This window comes from Equus quagga, chromosome 11 (assembly GCF_021613505.1).
Source record: "Equus quagga isolate Etosha38 chromosome 11, UCLA_HA_Equagga_1.0, whole genome shotgun sequence".
NCBI classification, from domain to species: Eukaryota; Metazoa; Chordata; class Mammalia; order Perissodactyla; family Equidae; genus Equus; species Equus quagga.
Genome location: NC_060277.1, coordinates 71,330,357 through 71,351,255, shown reverse-complemented (window position 1 = coordinate 71,351,255; position 20,899 = coordinate 71,330,357). Strand labels below are relative to the sequence as shown.

The following is a 20,899-nucleotide window of genomic DNA, read 5'->3' as shown; positions in this document are numbered from 1 at the left end:
TCCCCCGCTCACTACACTCCAGCCTTCCAGGCCTTCCTTCCCAGTCCTAGAATGCCGATCTCCTTCCTGTCTCTGGGCCTTTGCACTTGCCCTAAACTGCCTGGGATGCTTTTGCCCTAGCCCATCTTGTGGTTCTGCTCCCTGACCACCCAAGCTACCGCGGCTCCTCTCCCCTGCCAAGCACAATATGACGTTACAGTTTACCCTCCACACTAAACTCAACCACTGTCTGAAATCACCCTCCGTGTTTACTTACTAACTGTTTCCTCCTTTGGAATGTAATCCCTCTGCAGGCTGCAGACTTGTGTGTCTCCTTGTTGGAAGCCTATGACAGGCAACTAGTAGGTGCACAACAATTATCTGCCGTAAGAATGAATGAGCAGCAGGGTGTCATCACCCCCTCTAGATATGCTCCAGGGCGATGCCCCGGAGGCCTAGAGTGGGGCACCATAGAAGTATCTTGCCAGCCTCTCTCTGCCAGACTCCCTGGCTGCCCCTGCTCCACCCAGGCCTCGCTCCTGTGGGCTTTGGGCCTCCAGGCCTTGGAAGTCAGTCATCAGCAGGGACTCGGATGTCCCCCCACTTTCACCGTCTAGCCTCCGCGGGGTGCCTCCTCCTCTACCGTCCCCTCCTGTCCCACTCAAGCTCACACACTGCCTCTAAGATGGGAGTGGGCAGGGGCGGAGAGGTGGGGGAGCCTGGGCAGTGTGCACCTCGCAGGCCTTCTTGGAAAAGCGAGGGCGCAGGTCGGCCTACGGGGTCTGGGGCCTGGGGGCAGACAGCGATGCCACCCGAGGGTGCAGGCCCCCCACCCGCACCCCAACCCCGCCCGGGCCGCGATCGATCCCTGCCGCTCCTGCCTCATTAGAGAATAGCTGCTGGGGCTGGCAGAGGAGCCAGACGGCTGCGGAGGGGGCGGGGAGGCCTCCTTGGCTCCCTAGGCTGGATTAAATATTTACTGTGTTTTGTTTGGCCTTTGGGGGAGGGGCGGGGAGGGCGGTCGCATCGATCCGGAGCCGCGGGCACGGCCGGCCGGCCCAGGGCCTGGGCGCGGCCCCCTTGAGCCGCTCCCTGGGGGCAGGCCTGAAGGCGCCCCGGCCGAGCCCTCCCGGGGCGGGGACCTCCGCAGCCGCGCCGGGCGCGCAGACAGATCTGGGCTCGCGCGCTGCCGCCGCCCGCCCTGGAAACACTCCTACCCTCGCGCCCCGGCCGGGGGCCCGCGCTCTCCGCTCAGCCCGCTCCCTCCAGCCCCTCGGTCCTGCCCGCGCCCCCGGCCGATCCCGGCCCCACGCGACGCCCACCCAGGCCGGCCGCCGGTCCGAGCGCCCTGGCTGTGCTAAGCCGCCTCACTAGTGCGACCTCATCTGATCCCGACAGCAGCCCTAAGGGGGATCCACTCTCCCACTCTACAGACGGGACATCGAGGCAGAGAAAAGCAGATGCGGGGCCAGATCGGGCACCCGGGGCAGCCCCCAAAGCCTGGGCGCTTCCTCACCAGACCCGCCCCGCGTCTGGTCGCGCTTTTCCACCCAGGACAGCGCGGCGCCAACGCCCTGGCGTGTCGGCCCCGGCCGCCTGGCGGCCTCGGGCGGGCGGGGCAAGAAACGCCGGTGGTCTCCGCCTCGCAGGGACCCGAGCGGGCGCTCTGGGAGTGCTCCAAACAGGCCTGCTGCACCGGCGGGTTTGACGCTCCTCGGGCAGCCAGAGAGGACCCTGGAATCCTTCTACACGGGCACACACACAACCCCTTGTCATCCATCCATCCATCCATCCATCCATCCACAGCACAGGTGGTGGGGGGCAGAGTACAGGATAGACAGGGCCCCTGCCCTCAGCGGGTGTAGAGTCTGGTATCCACACAATAAAAGCTGCCATCCCCTTCCAGGCCCTCTGCTCACGTGTACATGCTCACACACACGGCAGTGACCACTCTCCAACAATCCCATTACATGGAGGTGCACTCAGCCTAAAGAGCTGCTCACATCACACTACACATGGAGGTACACACACACACACTTGCCCACCCAGAAATATTTCTGTGCACATATGTCCACATACATGCACACATCAACCAAGGAGTGGCTGCCCCACCCACTGTCACGTGTGTGTCCACCAATATAAACACACACACATACTAAGAACTGCACCATCCCTATGCATGCATGTGTGTATGCTGGCACACATACATTGGCACACAAAGAACACCCGTGTCCACCCCTGTACATGTTGGTGTACACACACCCACAGAGCTGACCATCCCCTCATCCCGCCCCTGCACATGTGCACCGAAGTGTCCACCCTGGCCCCATCCCTATACGTGTGTCCCCTTATACACACACAGACACACACAGACACACACACACACACACAAGCGTGCGCACTGACTACAGGCGGCTAGGGAAGAGCTGCAGCCTCCAGCCTTGCTCCTATTTAAAGAAAAGCATTGCTGGAAAAGGAACAAAAGCAAAGCCGGCTATAAATAGCCACCTCTCTCCCTGCTTTTCCTGCCCTCCGGCCTCATGGCCTTGCCTCTCCTCTCCTGCCTCGGGCCCAGAGCAGCCAGGGCAGGCCTGTCCTCAGGGGTGGCCGAGAACTGACCACTGGGCCAGGCCAGGGGCTCTGGGCCTGGGTGGCTGCAGGGGAACAGGGCCGGCCACCTGCAGCCAGCCCTGCATGCCTGTGCCCAGCTCAGAGGGAGGGATGCCCATTTGGGTCAGGGCTGCTTGCCTCAGCAGAACTGCAGAGGCTGGCAGCTGCAGGGGGCGGGGGGCGGGTGTACCAAGCGGTAGCCATGAAGGCCCAGGCACCTGCTTCCCGGCCACGTTGGTTCCCATGCCCAGAGTCAGGGAGGTGGGGCGCCGTGTTAGGAAGCCTCATAGGGTAGAGGAAAGGGTGTCAGGACAGGAAGTAGGGGAGGGATACCAGTCCTACGTTGAGTTCCAGTTCTATCATTTACTGGTCCACCAGCCTTGGGCCAGGCTCCTAACCCCACTCCCCAGCCCCAGGTTCAACCTCCTCTTCACAGGGTGTGGAAATGCGGCATGATGTGTCTGACAGGCCCTTGGGAACTGTGGAGGACCATGGGATTGGGGGAGGTTACAGACTGCCCTCTGCGTCTGAGAAGAATTGGATTAAAATAACAATAACAATTTATTTCATTTATTTTGTATTTACCATGTGCCTGGCACTGGGCAATCTTTAGCTTATCTGATCCTTTGTGAGGTAGGTAGTTTATATTCCCAATTTACAGACGGAGAAACTGAGGTTCAGGTGCTTACTCCAAGGTCAGTCACACAGGCCCCTAAAGCACAAAGCCAGGTTGCAAAGCCAAACCAGGACTGTCTGAGATCAAAGCCTGCATTCCTACGTCCTGTACTGTGGGGGACCAGGGGACCCTGGTTCTCAGGTTAGCCTCTCCTCAGGGGCCAGCCAAGGGCTGGGCTGCCGCCCCAAGGCTAGCCAGGGACTGGAACTGGATGGGCTGCAGAGACAGAGGACAGCATGGTCCTCCTCTCCTACAGCCCCCACCTCGGGACTCCATCCATCAGCCCACCCCCCACCCCCCACCCCTGTCCCTAGCTCCCCTGAGGAGCCACTCTCTACTAACCCTGGGGAAGGGGAAGGGAGGGGGTGGGGGAGAGCTCAGGCAGACCTACTTTCAAGGCTTTAATCCTTTTTGCTTAAAGGATTTTTTTTTTTGCTTGGGGAAGACTTGGTCTGATCAGAGGAGAGACGCAGGGAGCTGACAAGCTGTGGAGGATGGGGGGGTGAGGAGAAAGAAATACATATTTATTACCCTCAATTATTAAAAAATAGATAGTACCAGATCTTAGGTCCTGGCAGACTCTGCAGCGGCATTTGTGCAAGGACTATTTCTTTTCTTTCCCTTTTCTCTTTCTCTTTTTTTTTTTGGTTAATTCTGTTGAGATTGTAACGTGGCCAGCTTGTTAGTACAAACGCTCTGGCCAGTTCCCAGTGGGATGGAAAGTTGGGCAATAGAGAGGTGAGCAGAGCCTTCGGCCAGGGAGCCTCTGCCCCAGGTACAGGGAGGGGCCGGGCTGCATCTCAGTGGAGGACTGGGGGTGGGGTGGGAAGGGTCTGTGTCCCCCTTTTGGGCTGCACACGCTGAGCACCGGCAGGCATGCATCCCCAGCTGTTTCTCTGTCTCCCCGCTGCTCTCTCTGGACAAACCCTCCACCAGCAAGGCCACCCCCAGGCGGCTGCTCTTTTCAAGGGAGTGGTGATCGATTCCCCCTTCCTTCTTGGGGGAGGTGACAGCTCTTGCTCCAGGCTTCCCAGGGCTTCTCCCAGGGCCACTGCCAGCTCCCTGGACATACCCTTCTCCTCCCAGGATTGTATCAGCCTCTTGAAAAGGGGGCAAGGTGGTCCGCCTGGTGCCAAGATACAGAGGCCTCCTGCAAGGGTCCTGAGGCCCGCTGAAGCCTGATGGGGCAGGCAGCTAACACCCCAGCCTCCTTTGTAGTGAATCCTATAACAGGGCACAGTGGAGCCTCCAACAAAGAAGGGAGGGATCTACAACGAGGAAAAAGGCCCGGGAGGCAGCGCCACTGAGAAGAGGGCTGTGGCATTCATTTTGGTACTTGGAGTCCCCACAGAGCTTGGCACACAGTAGGCCTCGGTCGGTACATGGCTGTTGAATAATAGATAAGGATGACGAAGACAGTACAGAAGCCACATCTCCCTGAGGCCTTGTCCATGCCAGGAAGGCACTCTACATCCATTTTGTCACAAATTCTCAGAACCCCAAGAGGAAGGTGGCATTAGCCCCACTTTTCAGATGACGAAGCTGAGGCCTCAAGAACGAAAGCACCTGCCCAAGGTCAGGCAGCTGGTGAGTGGCAGGGCAGGGCCCTGAGTCCCGCCTGTCAGCTCCACGGCCCCACTCTTGTCTGCTTGGCTCGATATCTGGAGGCAGCAGGAAAACCTAAGCAGACCAGAAATAAGTTTGAGAGGGACCAGGCAAGAAGCAGTGTCTGTTTCAGAGGCCAAGAGACAGAGGCACTGGGTTTTCCTTTCTGATCAGGGAGAGACTGTTCTGGAGAGAAGGCTGAGGCAGCTGAACAGAGGCCAGAGTTGTGGGCCAGCGGTTGGTGGATGATGCACCCCTCTTCTGGGGAGGCCTTCAACCTCGTCACACTTTTCTAAGCTGATGGAAACCACTTGGGAATGCTTTCCACTGCTCCCCTGGCACTGCCTTATGGGATCCTCCCTGGCCCTGAGTGGAGAGGGCAGAGTGTCAGGACAGAGCCAGTCCTCCCCAAACAGGGTGGCCCTCTGCCCAAGGTGACCCATCCCAGCTGGTCCTGAGATGCCTGTCCCTGGCCAGGGCTGGCCTGACTCAGTCTGACACTCACCCAGACTCAGCCCTGGACACAGAGAGGTGACACTACAAAGGACAGTCAGGTCTGGCCTGCAGGAAGGATGGCACAGGAAGTTACCACCATTACCGCTAATACTGAGGGTGGCATTTGTTGAGCCCCTGTTCTCGGTCACAGTAAAGTGCCGAGAACTTAATCACCATCATCTCATTTAATCTTCACAACCCTACAACAGAGGTACTGTGATTAGCCCCACTTTATAGATGGAGAAACTCAAGTTCAGAGAAATAAGGTCATTCCCAGGACCTGAACCTGGGTCTGGTCAGATCCTGTTCGCAAAACCAACCCACTTGGAGGTGAAGGGCTTGGCCGCTGACCCCTGGAATGAGCCCTCCCCACCAGACCCTCTCCTCTTGTGGGCAAAAGCTTCCACCGAGTAAGGACAGCCACTACCACAGCTGGAGAGGCCACCGATGGGGGCTCTGCTGGCAGAGAGATACAGGGAGAGGCCGCGCATGGGGTCCTGGACAGATAAGGTGCCTGTTACCAATGTTACCAGCCAGCAGGCCTTGGCCATGCTATGGAACACATCAGCCGACCAGTTCTGTGTGATGTTGGATGAGATACTGAAGCTCTCTGGGCTTCACTTTTCTCAGCTGAGCTATAAAGTTCCTTCTAGCACCCAAGAGCCTACACATCTGTCAAAATCACACAAATGCCCTGGTCCAAATCAGAGGCGTGCTCTTCTGCACACTCCCATCCTCAGGAGTTTTTGATGCCACAAGCCACCCCAAGCCCAATGAAAACAAATGCCTCTGCACATCTTCCCCCTCTGCGCACCCGCAGTCTGCTTCACTGGAGACCTAGGCCATGTTCACAGCCCCAACACACACACACACACACCCTCCTCCTCTCCAAATAACCAGAAGGCTTCCGGTCTGTCTGGCTGCTGCTGGGGGTAGGCTCAAGCCCACTGAGTCCCACGATGGCTTCCACTCCCCGGCTCCCAATGAAGGCCTTGACCTCTTACCCTTCTCTCCTGCCCCTGCCCAGAGGCCCGCATACCACGTGGGCCAAGGCGTGTCCACAGGTATTGGCTAAAGCATGGTCTCCAACAGCAAAAAGCTGGCAACAGCCTCGATGCACACCCGAGGGGACTGGCAGTCATACGATGGATATTCGCAGCCATTCAAACAGGTTTAGAATTACCAACCTAGAAAGGTGTTTGAGATGTACCGTTAATTCAACAAGACGGGGCACATGTGCAGGAATGTGGGAAAGAAGCGTAGAAAGATGCACCAGATGCCCTCGGAGGGAGGAGCTGTCCCACTCTTTGGGTTGTGGGATTATAGTGATTTTCTTTTTTTGCCAATCTGTGGTTTTCCAATGTTTCTGCCATGTGTATGCATTATTTGAGAAGTTCAAAACATTTATTCTGGGGAGAAAAGGCTGATGTATAAATGAGGCAGCAGGTGAAAAAGATGAGACCGTACACAGAACTAGTTCTGTTTCATGCTTTAGAGTAAAGAGGAATGGCTTGTGGGAACTCACCTCTGACCTTGTACTCAGGCTGCAGCCTGGGCCATATTAACAGCCCAGGAGGAGAGGTGTCTGACCCCAAGGGGAAGGGGGGGGCCCAGGCCACTACTCTTTTCTCCCTCCCCTCCCCTGCCATAGTGTTGCTTGGCTCTGTGCTTTGAAGGTTCCTCCCCTTGGCCAAGTGGCTGATGGACTTGGGGCTGACCCCAAGCTCTGGTCCTCTCCAAAAAAACTTGAAACTACTCCACGGGCTGTACTTCAGAATAACTGCCCTGCCCGTCGCCCCAGCCCCTAAGGCCACCAGCTACTGTATCAAGTACAACTCTGCCTCAGGGCCTTTGCACTTGCTGTTCTGTCCGGAGACCTCTTCCCAAGCAGAAGCAGCTCTAACAGATGCAGAGAGCCCTCCTTCATTTCACCTAGGCCTCTATGCAAATGTCACCTTATCAGAAAGACTTCCCAGCCAATCTCTCTAAAATAACAGCTCTCTGGGGAGGGCCCTATGGCCTAATGGTTAAGTTTAGTGCACTTTGCTTGGGCAGGTCCAGGTTCATGGGTTCAGATCCTGGGCACAGACCTACACCATTCATCAGCCATGCTATGGCAGTGACTCACATATAAAAAAAAAAATAGAGGAAGATTGGCACAGATGTGAGCCAAGAGCTAATCTTCCTCAAGCAAAAAAAAGAAGACTGGCAACAGATGTTAGCTCAGGGCTAATCTTCCTCAGCAAAAAATAAATAAATCAAATAAAACAAAATAAAATAACAGCTCTCTAGTCACCCTCTGTTCTTTAATTAACCCTCTGTTAATTTTCTCCTAAGCACCTACCCCACCTGATAGAATATAGTTAGTCATTTATTATCTGTTCTCCCCACCAGAATGTCAGCTCCACAAGAACAGGGGACTTGGTTTTTATTCATCGCTTCATCCTCAGGGCTAAGTCAGCAGAAGGCAGGCACTCAATAGTTGTCCAACGTTTGTCAGATGGAGAGAGCCTTCCCAGAGCCCTCTTGGCCGACAGGATAAAAGGCGGCCAGCTCATCCATGGACAGACAATCCATAGGTGACTGTGCTCTATAACATGGGCTGACACAGAAAAACGTGGCTGGCTTAACCGGGTCTTCCTTCTGGGAAATAAAGCTGGGAATACCAACAGAGTGGGGCAATTAGCGGGGCGAGGAGGAGGTGAAAGGCCATCTTGAAGAGCAAGCAGGCCTGGGTGGCCACACCGGGCCTTGTGCAAGGTGAAAGGTCATGGGTGCAGACAGCAGGGCAGAAGCAGGAGCATCCGGGTGGAAGGAGAGGGCCTGTGAGAGGGACCACAGAAAGGCTGTCATTTCCTAGAGTCACCCCCTCCCCTTGCTGGAGGCTTCTGGAGCTCGGGTCTCGCATCTCCTTGCAATAATCTCCCATTTCCAACAAGCTACCTCGAACCCTTGAGACTGAATTTGTCCATTGAAGGCAGAAATACCTGTCCACTGGGGCAACCATTGTTCCCTGGAGGTAGCCCCAGGGCCAACGGCCGCCCCACGATTTGGTGGTCAAATGTGCCCTTTGGGACTCTCCTATGAACCGCCCGGCCTCTCTCCCTCTGCTAGCAGAGCTTTATTTCCACCACAGGCCTGGGCGACGACCCAGGAGCCTCCCTGCGAGGAGAGGAAGCAGTTCAAAGTAACAAGTCATTTTCACAGATGGGAGAGAAGACAAAAGAGGAAGAGTCTTCTCACCCCAGGTACCACCTGAGCTCAGCTTCGCCTGGCAATTTCATCTCCTCATGTTCGGTCCAGCCTCATTTAAACAGTGCAGATCTCAGAAGCCCAGAGTGTCCACGAGAGGTTTTGATTTCCCATGGAATCAATAGTGCAAATTTTGTTCCATAAAAATCTGCCAAGTACAACCCTAAACTTTTCTGAGCAAGAGTGCTGTTTCTTTTCCCAATGCAGCTCCTGCCCTGCTGGACGTCCTCTGTGGTCCTGTTGGCCAGTTCTTCTGTGCTTGTTAGCTTCCTGGGGCTATGGTGGGACAGAGCTGGGCTGGGGTGAGATGGCAGCACCCTGGGCCCTAGACGAGCTATGTAGCCTCTCTGAGCCTCAGTATCCTCATCTGTAACTTGGAGCTAATATGACCTACATTTTCTGCTTTTATTTTTGCTGAGGAAGAGTCACCCTGAGCTAACATCTGTTGTCAATTTTCCTATATTTTTGCTTGAGGAAGATTAGTTCTGAGCTAACATCTGTACCAATCTTCCTCTGTTCTGTATGTGGGTCACTGCCACAGCACGGCTGATGAGTGGCGTAGGTCTGCGCCTAGGATCTGAACTCGCAAACCTGGGCCGCTGAAGCAGAGTGCACCAAACTCAACCACCACACCACAGGGCCAGCCCCCGCCTTTTTTGCTGTTAATGAGGCATTGTACAGGAAAAACTGTGAGACTCCTTTCTACATCCTCCTCACTAAAAAAAATATATATATATATGTTTCCTCCTGGTTCCTGGTACTAAGTTTCTTTTTATTTTTAAGCCCTAGGTTATCATGATTTAATTTTTCTTACAGTTACAGAACAATTTAAATATTAAGTTTTGGGGGCCGGTTTGTGGCCATGTGGTGAAGTTCCTGTGCTCCACTTCAGCGAACTGAGGTTTCACCAGTTCAATCCTGGGTGTGGACCTAGCACCTCTCATCAAGCCATGCTGAGGTGGTGTCCCATACAGCACAACCAGAAGGACCTGCAACTAGAATATACAACTATGTACTGGGGCTTGGGGGGGGGTGGGGGCGGGGTGGAGAGGAGGAGGAGCGTGAGGAGGAGGAGGGAGAGGAGGGGGAGGAGGGGGAGAAGGAGAAAAAGATTGGAAATAGATGTTAGCTCAGGTGCCAATCTTAAAAAAAAATTAAAAAAATAAAAAATTAGGTTTTGGTACTAAGTTTCTTGGGTTCCAACTTATTTGTACAATCATTCAATCAACATTTCCAATCAACTCATAAAGACATGACATTAGTTATTGATTCAACACTATTTACCCAATGTCACTATGTGCTACATTTTATTCTGTGCAGGATGCTGTTTTAGTCTGGTTCTGGTAGGAAAGAGAGGGCACTCTCAGGTTGAATAATTTGAGGAGTATATAACAGAAGTGAGAACAGGGGCTGGGAAACTCCAAGAGATAATATCATTTACCTCCCCCCGCCCCCCCCCCCCCCCCCCCCCCCCCCCCCCCAGGCTAAGTGAAGGGAGGGAGGCTCTTACTGAACCTGGAGAAAAGAGTCGAGGAGACCCGCTGGCAGGAGATGTGTAGCAGATGCTGTGAGGGCCTGCCCATATCTACTGTTTTTACCATTCCAGCACATAGCAGCCTGACTTCCAACTGCCAGAATCTGCATTTCTTTTCTCTAGCAGTGGAACTGGCTTTGCTCACCCTCAGAGCAGGCCAAAAGTGCCAGGGAATTAATTCCTCCTCAGGAAAACTCTCAGCCAATGAGGGATGGAGTTGCGTATAAATGCCCCAGCTCCCTCCTCTTTGGGTGAGACAGCTTTGAAGTGCGAGTTCCAGGCTGTGTCCCCAAGTTCCCCAGTGGGACTGAGTTCTGGTTACCCACAGTGGTAACTTGCTCCACGCATCCGTCATTGGCTTCTTCCCTTAGCTGTCTCACTTCCCCACTTGCCTGTTGGCATTTCTTAGGATGCCTCCCAAATAAATGACTTGTACTTGAATCCTGTCTCAGGCTGTACTTCTGGGAGAAACTTTGGGTGATGGTGGAGGGACATGGAGAGCCCATGGTGACTCACCGTTGGTTGAACCCATCTGGAAGCGAGAGGGTGTGGGAGCCCAGTGTTGAAGTTGGACAGGCCAACCTCCCAGGACAGAGCGCTGGATGGAGAAGGGCAGAGAGCAGATCCAGAGGGGCAGGCTTTAAAGAGTAACCAGTCTCCACATGGAAGAATTGGTGGGGAAGGCAGATAGCACAAAAGTAATTGCAATTAAATAGGTTGAGTACAATGACCGGGAAGTGCAGGGTATTATGGGACATCCAGGACCCCTCCCCTAGTCTAGGGAGGTATAAGAAGGTTTCCCAGAGGAAGTGATGTGTAAGCTGAGTCCTGGAGGATAGGAGTGAAGAGGAAGAGGCAGCAAAGAGTGTTCTAGGCAGCTTGAGCCGCTTATGCAAATCCTTAGAAATGAGAGAGGACATGATTCAATGAAGGAATTCAAAGAAATTTGTTAGACTTAGACCTCAAGAGTTCAAAGTGGGGAAGGAGAGGGTGGAACTGCAGGTGGGGCAGGGAGGAAGGACTTGACAGCCAAGCTGGGAAGTCTGGACTATTCCCTGAAGAAAAAGGAATCGCTGAAGGTTTTGCAGCAAAGGAGGGACGAGATCACATGGCATTGAGAATCTGGCCATGAAGTAAAGCTTGGACTGGCAAAGGCAAGTGTAGAGGCAGGGAGGCTGTGGATATGGCCAGGGAGAAGATGGAGGCCTGGCTAGGGTGGAGGCGGGGAGAGGAGGAGGTGTGAAGGACGTCCAGGGAGAACAGACAGCACTTCACGATGGACTAATGGAGAGGGGTGGGGTGAGGAGGGTCATCCATGGATCCAATTCTTGGGCTGAGGGCCCCTGGGAGGACGGTGGTACCAGATGCCGAGATGGGGGAAATGGGGAAGGAGCGAGTTTGCCATGAGCTCAAGGTTGAAGCAGGAACACAGTTTCACATACACTGGGTTTGAGAGGCCTGTGTGGCTGCCAGTGGAAGAGGCATCCAGGGGCTTAGCTGGATGGATGGCTCTGGGCATGAGAAGCAACATCTTGGCTGGAGATGGGATGTGGGGGGAGTCAGCAAACGGGCGCTGCAGCTGTGGGCGTACTGAGACCCGCCAGAGCCGTGCGTGGAGTGAGAAAGCCCAGGGCAGTGCCCAGAGAGGCACCTCATTCCAGGGATGACAAGAGGTGGTGAAGTTGGCCAAGAAGGCTGAGAAGGAGCAGCCACAGAAGTAGGAGAAAGACCAGGGGAGCTGCCATCAGGGAAGTCAAGGGGAAACGATGGCGACAGAGTCAAATGCCACCAGAAGGTCAGGTGAGACAAGGAAAATGTCTGGTAAGGTCAACATCAAGCCAGAGCAGTGACAGTGGAGTGACGGAGGAGACAGCAGGAAGTCCAGGTTGAGGAGTGAGAGGGAGGTGAGGGCAAGGAGACTCCAAGGGTAGACAATTCCTCCCAGAGAGCTAAGTGGTCATAAGGGATCCAAAACGAGAGGAGAAAAAACCCATCCCCACAGAAGAGAGAGCTCCAACCGCAGGCCCTGTGGACAGCGTGGCGTCCTTTGTGCGCTCACAACATACAGCACACCCAGGGGCCTTCCTGCGTGCACTGTCCTGCTAAGAGGGACCACAGGGGACTCCCCAGTCTCCAAACTGCCATCGTGGCAGCAAGGCCAGAGGAGGAGGCCCCTCGCCCCAGCTCTGGCCAGGGCCACCTGTGCTTATGTGTTTTATATTCTGGGCTCTGACATAGGATATCATTTGAAGAAACTGTTCTGGTACAGAAAGACATTTGAAAAACCATCAATCTAGTCATATCACAGGTGGGGAAACCGAGACCTAGAGAGGAGGACACGTGCCCAGGTTCCTAGTGAGTCAGCCACAGAGATGAACCAAATGCAGCCCCGGGACTCCAACTTTGGTTTTCTTTCCACAGCCCCACAGTCCCCAGGAAGAAAAGGGCCATGGCCAGGCCAAAGCCAGGGTTGCATAGGGCCGCCATCAGAGGCAGAGCCTGGCGGCCAGTGAAGACAGAGACAGACAGGACAGTAAACATCACGTAGCGGGCAGCATGCAGCCCATGTCAACGAGGCGGCAGGAGCAGAGCCACTCTCCCCCGGCGTCCGGCCACCGAGTGACCTCCCTGGACCCTGCCTCCCCCGAAGCTGGCCAGCCTCGGGCCTGAAGCCCACCATACCGCATGCTCCCTCCTTCTCCCAGCCTGCTCAGACAAGCCCATGAATAGAACATTAAAGGCAAAACCTTCTAAAAGAAGAAGCAGCTCTCTGGTAGGAGTCGCCCCACAAAATGTCAAACGCAGAGCAAGGCTTCCTGCCTTGTGTGCTTCTCACTAATGGAGGCACCTTAGCCTCCACATCCCCATCATCTAATCGCCCTATAAATAAATCATCGTAAGAAGAATGCCAATTCCCCCCCTCCCCAAGCCTCATGAATCTCTCTAGAAGCGTCTGTAAAGGGTCCCTTCACTATGTGTTGGCTCAGGTGCCCAGAGAGAGATGGTCAACTCTGCCGGGACAATTTCAGAGGCTGAAGCAAACTTCCATGCCACCTCAGTGGTCTGAGAGTTGGGAGCCCAGCTTTTCTCCTGATTTGGGGAAGACTTTTGCTCAATTTCTGGCAGACCCACTCTGACCATGGTGCCACTGCCCTCTGGAATCAGCCCAGGAAGCTGGCAAGCGGCCCCACCTCCAGGGGCTGCAGTGGTCTGTCCCCTGTTAGACATGATGAGTCGTGCCCACCCATCCCTGCGTGAGTGAGCCACACACCTGCTCACCAAGTTTTGTTCCCAACGTGTGGTGCACATAGTGCTGACCTGCCCACTCCTATGGGTCCCCCACTGAGTGGCTCACCAGCCCGCCCATGGCGCCATTGCCGTGTTCGTGGACCAGAGTGCGGGTGCCAGTGTAGGCTCATGCACGCGGGGGGCTCCACTCTGCAACAGCGGACCTCTGGCGTGCACACTCCTGGAGCCTGTTGCATGCTCACCAGGTGTGTTTCTGCCCACACCCACACACATACACACACTGTATTGTGTCAATCCTCTTGCTGTGCCAGCACGGAGGCCTCCAGAGTGACTCTTCTGAATCAGATACCAGGGGCTGTTTGCAGTTTCACATCCCAGCTTCACTGACTGATTAGACAGTAATCATAGGCTCGGAGGCACCGCCCACTGCATCTGTTAGACAGACACCCCGCCTCAGCGTGGGGGAAGGGAGCACCTCGCTCAGAGGTGGGAGTCTGCTCTTCTACACCCCGAGATCAGCTAGATGGTCTGCCTGACTTCATTGTTCTCTTCCAAACTGCAGGAAGAACTGGCCCCTCTGGAACTCGACCACAGCCGGAAGGGGGCAGATGTCCCCTCTGGAGGACAGCTCTGTGTTCTGCAGTTACCATCCAGCTAACAGGTTGGGGCTCAGCCACGGGATGCCCCCTAGCAGAGAGGGAGCACTCCGGGGGAGGGAGTACAGGTACAAGTGGAGGGGCCTGTCGCATCCAAGCTGCCAAATGCCATCCACTTGGGCCAAGGTGTTCTGGACCAGTTTGGGGTGTGGCTATGTCTGCAAGCCCAGCAAGTCAGCCTGGAAGAGGAGCCAGGGAGAGAAACCTACACGGAGGGCCCAGCCCCCAAATAAACCATGACCCGGCCTCTCTCAAGGGCATGAAAGCAGGCAGGATAGTACTGGCCCACTGTCCCATCTATGTCTGCAGTGAAGAAACCAGAGCAGGAGACGGTAGGTGAGGGGTGTGTCTGCCCAGACACAAAGAGGGGCAGGGTAGAAGATGACATGTGAGACAGCATCTCAGAGTCCCAGAAGTCCCAGGTCCCAGGCAGAGATGCTCCTGGAGGAACACCAAAAAGGGAGTGCATGGGAACTACCAGGGAACTCTGTAGCCAGATACAAATGATTCAGCAGTGCCTGGCACCCCGCAAAAGAACTGTCATATAAATCAAGGCAGATGGGCAGCGAGACAGCAGAGCTTAGAGGCGAAGAGAGCAAAGGAAAGAGCACGGTGGGATTGCATCCTGACTCAACGATGTGCCACTGGATGACACTGGGCAAGGGACTTCATTTGTCTGTGCCTCAGTTTCCTTACCTATACAGGAGGGACAAGCACAGCCTGATCCCGCAGGGTGGTGGCGGAGATTACATGAGAGAAGGCATGGAGTACACTTAGCCTGGCCCATCAGTAATTATAAGCAGCTATTGTAGCACGTGGAAGAGATTGGCATAAGTGGATCCATGGCAGGTTGGGAAGAATGGTCCACTCCCTGCTGCCCCTGTCTCCAGCTAGCATCCATACCTCCTCCCAGCAGGCTCGGCCAGGCATGCTCTGAGACCTGAGGTGGCTTCACCTTGTTCTAGTGATGGACACGAAGTCAGCCGTGCCTCCTCTCCCCAATTCAATGACATCTAGGGAGGTCCCTGCTCCTGGGTCCCCTAGCTTTGGAGCTGATGTCTCCCTCGGTCTTCTCCCAGGCCTTGAGGAAGCCCTCACCCTGGGGTCCTGGCCCACTCCTCTCTCTGGCTCACTTCTTCTCAGGGTGGCCTGGCCAGTGCACCCCGAGGAAAGGGCTACTTCCGGCACTGTGCGCGGAGGTCCTGCCTTCTGCCGTCCCTGGAGGCTCTGTTCCCGTTTCGCCAGCTATTTTGCTTCCTTGGCCATCTGTTCCCTCCCTGTCATCTCCTCTCTGCTTTAACCTTAACCACTACTTCACTGCAGATGGTACCAAACAGATCCGTTCTTGACATCCTTCAAGACGCCTGCCCCCTCCTTCTCATCTCCAGCAAGTGAACTTCTGCTCTGTCCTTTTTCAGGTCCTGACTCAAAAGACGTGGCCAGAGGTTAGAACTGGATTCACCCCACAAGCTTCCCTCCTTGGTCCCATCTGCTGTCAACTCTACCACGTTCAGGGGGCAAACACCTACCCTTTCCCCTGCCTTTTCCTTTTCCTAATGAGACTTCCTCTTTTCAAACGTGGTCAAAAACCTCTCCTGGCATCAAGTCTACTGTCTGCTCCAGTTATCTACCTGGTCTCCATAAATGGAGCCGTTTAACCCTCCCGAAGGATCAGGACTGGCGGCCTGAGACAGACCAGGAACTCTGGGCAGTGTTCCTGCAGTGGAGGAGCCAGTGTGCCCAAGCTGGGAATTTGGATCCTGAACACTTTCTCTGCAGAAAGTGGACCCAAAACCGCAGTAAGGAATCAGACCCGTGTTGGGCTGACAGCAACCAAACCAAAACACATTTTCTATGTTGTCTGAGCTCACAAGGGGAACAGTACACTGCTCTCCTTGCTTTTATTCTGCCTACTGGTGAGCAAATGCCTTCATGGGCTTTATTTAGAAACTCGCTCTGCCTCTCCTATCTGTTGGGGTGTGTGGTGCTCCCCTAAAATTCCTTCTCTTGGCTTCTCTTTTTTGGCATAAGGACCAGAAGCACTGAGGTGAGAAGCAGCGAATAAGCTCCCAATGAAAGAAACTGGTTTGGTGACATTGGTTCCACCAGGCTGCATTCTTGAGTGGGATAGAATTGGGCTGAGAAGACTGAAATTCCACTTCTGCCCCTGGATTTGGGCTAAAAGCCTCATATCTCAACTCTCTCTGGAGCAGGGCGCTTGTATTTCCCCTCTACACTCCCTCTGCAGCAGAAAGGAGCATCTTGGTTGTCCATGGAACTCTCCTCTCCTCCCCTCTCCCTTGGGGCTAAAGAGGACATGTTACCAATAGCTCTGAGAAGTGGAGGCTGCTCATACCTGGCCACATGGAGATTCTCAGATCACCTGGGGAACCTTTGAATCCAAATCAGCCAGGCACTTGACAACCCCATGGTCCCTTCCTCCCTCTGCCTTCTCTTCTTCTCACATAGGGTCTCACATAGGAGACCCAATCCAGCCACCAGGCCAGCCCATCTGGCTATGGAAACCAAAAGAACAAAATGCATCTTACTGGGTTGCAGGCCTTAATCTAGCTCTTGCTGAATTATTCAGGGATGGCATTAACTTATAAATGAGTGTGTTTGACTGATTTTGTGGTTGATGTACAGATAAATTCTAATGAAAGACAGCTACACGATTTTAAATTATTCATTAGACTGCCACTTAACAAAGCCTATTTGGCACTCTATTTCCTTGCTTAACAAGACAAAAACTTTAAGGAAAGGTTCTGTATTAGCCCAGAGGCTGTTGATTTGCATTCTGCTTTTATAGCTCTAAAAATGAAAACCATAGATCCTGACCTTAAGCAGGCCACTTTTAGCAAAGCAAACCCCCCAGGAGGCTGCCATTCCTTCCTGGATGATGCTGGGTGGCTCAGGGCCTCACTTGTCCTGCCTGCCTCTCATCTCTGACCAGAGGCTTGCTTTTTATATCCCTGGTTCTGCCAGAGCAGGCTAGGAGATAGACAAGCAGGCAGGGCAGCTGCAGAGGCCTTCAGCTACCAGCACTGTCAGCAGCAAAATCTACTGAGGACTTGGGGCTGTTCTGGTTCAGAGGTAGGGCTGTGGCCAGTAGAGTCCGTTCATTAAGAGATGCAAGGCAGCATCGCAATTCTTAAAATGTCCTGCCAGGGGACAGCACCCCGCTCGCTGTAATAGGATAACTAGAAATCAGAAAGATGACCCTCATGGTCCACTGCCTGCTCTTGCCTTCTTCCTCCTCTCGGGCTTCAGACCCCTGAGCCCCCTAACTCCACAAAGTACTCCATTGTCAAGAGCACGAGCCCTGCCCTTTGCAGGAAAGGAAGGGTTTTTTTCCTCATTCCTCCTCCTCCCAGGATCTAGGAGGGCTATCCTTTCTTCATCTTTCAAACCCTTTTCCAAATCATAAACTGTGAAACTCCCTCCGGGCCAGGATGCCACGCAGGGCTCTGCATCCAACAAACAGGGAAACCGCAACTACTATCTGAACCCATCCTATAACGCTTTTGCTTAGAGCCCTTGGGAACAATTCAAGAAGCAGACACTTCAATAGCCACCTCCCTTGGCATTAGCCTCAGGCATTCCTTTGGCTCTGGGCACACACCTAGAATCCATGTAGAGAATCTGAGTGTCCTGTATGTGTGTGCAAAAGAAAGTCCTAGAGATCAAGATCAGGGACAGAGGGAGAAAACTGCCCAGGAAAGGACCAAAATAAAAGTCCTTTGCCCACACAATGTCCCAGCAGTAGGCTCCAGGCCACCCACGCAGAGCCCAGTCCAGCAAAGGGCTTCTCTGCTCTGTTTCCCTCAGCCCAATCCAGGTGGAAACCTCTTTTAGTACCTCTCCCACCAACCAAACCGTGCAGGAAGGGAAAAATAGCCCAAGTGGCAAACACACGTGACCGCCAAGCCTCCAGTGGCCACCTCTTGAGAGAGGTAAGAGAGCCTCCTCCAGGGAGCCGCCCCCAGAATGCACTGGGCTCATTTGGAGCTGGGCCTCTGGCTAGCAAGGATGGGAGAGAAAGGCTCCTGGAGGCTGCTCAAGCCTCCCTGGGCACCTAAACCATATAAATAAAATGTGTGGGTTGCTTCGTGGCTCATTTTTAACTGTAAACTGCCAAAAGACAAAAGACCAAAAGGGAAACGAGATGTCAGTTTCTCTCTATTATCTCCATCACAGACGGGCAGCCCAGATATGGCAGCCTTTTAAAACTGCCTGGGAAGCCTTCCCCACCGGGCCAAGTTTGCATGCTCCTCGCCGAAGCTTCTCAGACCTGGGCCTGTACTCAGCTCTGCAAAAAGCACCCTCTCTGGGCAGAGACACTCTGGCCAGCACTGCTGGTTGCTGAGAGGACTTTTAGTCCCTTTCTGCAGGGAAAAGGAACTGGGGTGTATCAGTGCAGCGGGTTCTCCAGCCAGCCACTGAGACTTTTCCCACACCACAGTGAAAGCCAGTCAGTGTTTCCCCCACCCTGCACTGACCCACGTGGAGCCACAAGTCACACATAAGTTTGTGACTATTGACACAATGGGGCAATAGAGGACCCTCGGTGGGCCTGAGCGAGCCGGGACCACCAGACAGCCTTTAGGGCTCCCAGTAAAGGCGTGGTTTCTTCACCCACCCGTCCAACCTGCTTCTGGGGTCTCTTCCATCACCTCCACATCTGCTCCTCTCCGCCCATCTCGGGGCTTCGCTTTCCCCTCCTCCGCCACCTCCCCCTGCCGGTTTTCTCCTTCCCCATCCTACTGTGAGGTCAGAATCCTGTGCTTACGACACCTCGGTCTGTTGCCATGGAAACAGGGGCGGATTAAGGCTGGAGCGCCGAGCGCGGGGATCAGGCCCCTCCGCTACCTGAGCTCCCGCCTCAGCCGGCTCCCGCAGGGCGGAGCAGCCAGCCGCAGGCGCCGATCGCCGGCCGCCCGGCCCGAGCCAGGGAGGTGGGGGTCCCGGCGGGGCGCCGCGGCCCACCCGGACCCGGGAGGGGAGATGCAGACGCAGCCGAGGCCGGGGCAGTGGTGACCCGGCCGCCGGGCTCACGGCGTGGTCACCTGCCCTCTCTGGGCCCTGGGGACGGTTCCCCGCGCGGCAGCCACGTGGGGGCGCGGCGGGACTTCCCCAGCGCCCGCACCAACTTTGCAGCTTTCGGCAATGGGCCGGGCTGCCCGGGGGGTCGTGGTGAGGTGGTCGCGGAGCCAGCTCTCCTCAAGTTGTGCCTGGCACCGGCCGCGCACGCTGCCGGCACGGCCTGCGCCTTCTCATCCCTTCGCTGCAGGCATAAGGAAAGTTTGAGGAACCGGACATCAGGCGCTAGTCACCCCTCCTCGGCCGCTGGGTGCCGAGAACCCGTCCCTGTGGACCAAAGCAGGGGAGGTGCCTGCGTCCGGGCCCCGCCTGAGAAGCTAGGGCGCGCAGTGAGCGCCCGGGTGGCGCGGTGATTGACCGCTGGCTGCACTGGAGCGCGGGTTGGACCCGGCCCCGCCAAGGCGGCAGAAGCTGGCGGCGTGTGCTGGCGCAGGGGATAGAGCCTGCAAGTGCAAAACTTTATAGTGGCAAAGCAAAGGTCCCAGGAGGCCGCCTCCCCTTCCATCACCGGCAGCTCACTGTGGTCCCGAAATGACCTCGCCGAGCCAGAACCCTAGGCCTAGGCACTTGATCCATGGAGCAAATCCCGTCTCGCAACCGGCCCCCGACGGGGGTTAAGCTCCAGCAGCAACCCCTTGGCAGGTGCGTCCCCGCAAAGCCTGCCAGCCCGCCAGGAGCTGCTTCCCGGGCCGGAGCCCCGGCGCCGGGCAACTCTCGGGCGGCTCCCGGGCTCGCGGCCGTGCCCGGTGTGCATCCAACTCCAACTCGCCCCTGCGGCTCCAACTCACCTTTGCGAAGCATGTTGGCCGCGGGGCCGCCACTCCGAGGTCGGCCTAGGCGCACTCCCTTCCGGGCTTCAGATTCAAATTCTTGGGCGCCGGCTGCAGCTAATCCGAGCGCGTCGAGGCGGGGGCAAGCCCGGGATCCGCTTGTGCCCGGCGGCCCGGCCCCGCAGGGGCATGGTGAGCCCGAGCCCCGCGCCGAGGGCACCGGCGCCCACCAGCAACCGCGGCGCTGCCCGGCAGCCCCGTGCGCTCTCAAGCCCTGGGGCGAGCGGTTTGCTCCGCGGAGCCGGCGGCCTGGTTCTGCAGCCCCGAGCACTTTGCAGGCGATTTTGAGGGGGAAAGCCGCCCCCCGGCCGAGGCCTCCTCCCCCTCGCCCCCTCGGGCCGCCGCCGCCGCGGCTGCTGCAAAAGGGCGCTCGCACGCACCGCCGAGCTCCGGGGAAAGCGCCCGGCGCGCGTTTGCAGGACCGAGCGATCGGCGGAGCGGGGCGCCTCCCTTCCTCCTCCCCCCCGGCTTCCCCCACCTCTCCTCCTCCCTCCCTCCCTCGCTCGCTAGCTCCCTCCTTCTCGCTCCGCTCCCCGCCCCCGCTCACGGAGCGCCTCCCATACAAAATTTATGAAAGTGCTCTCAGCTCGCCTTGCCGAGCGCAGTCCTATTCCCAGGGCAGCGGCGCTCAGCAGCGCGGCGCCGCCTCCCAAGGTGTTTTAGCTGCGCCCGCCCCCGGGGACAATCCTCGGCCCGCGTCCGTCCAAGTACCTGCCCCAGCCCCCGGGCGGGTGGTCGGGCCACTCGAAAGCCCCTCCCGGGCCCCATGGGCTTCCCAGAGCTCGAACCCGCAGCCCAACCCCCGCCCGCTCGCCCTTCGCGGCTGGAGGTCACCGTGAGAGGCGGCTGGAAGCGTGCGCTCTACCGACCGGCTGGGAAGGGAGGATCGCCGCCCAGCGCCCTCGGTCACAAG

The 20,899-nt window shown here is 56.1% G+C and overlaps 1 protein-coding gene across 1 annotated transcript in view; it reads right to left on the bottom strand.

Annotated features, from left to right (window-relative positions):
- RTN4RL1 (reticulon 4 receptor like 1) overlaps nt 1-20,415 on the bottom strand; it is a 67,358-nt gene extending 46,943 nt beyond the window's left edge. Inside the window, exon 1 of the mRNA XM_046674516.1 lies at nt 19,945-20,415. Coding sequence (XP_046530472.1) covers nt 19,945-19,957 — 13 coding nt within the window. The 5' untranslated portion in view covers nt 19,958-20,415. The remainder of the gene's footprint in view (nt 1-19,944) is intronic.
- Between the last annotated feature and the right edge of the window lie 484 nt (nt 20,416-20,899).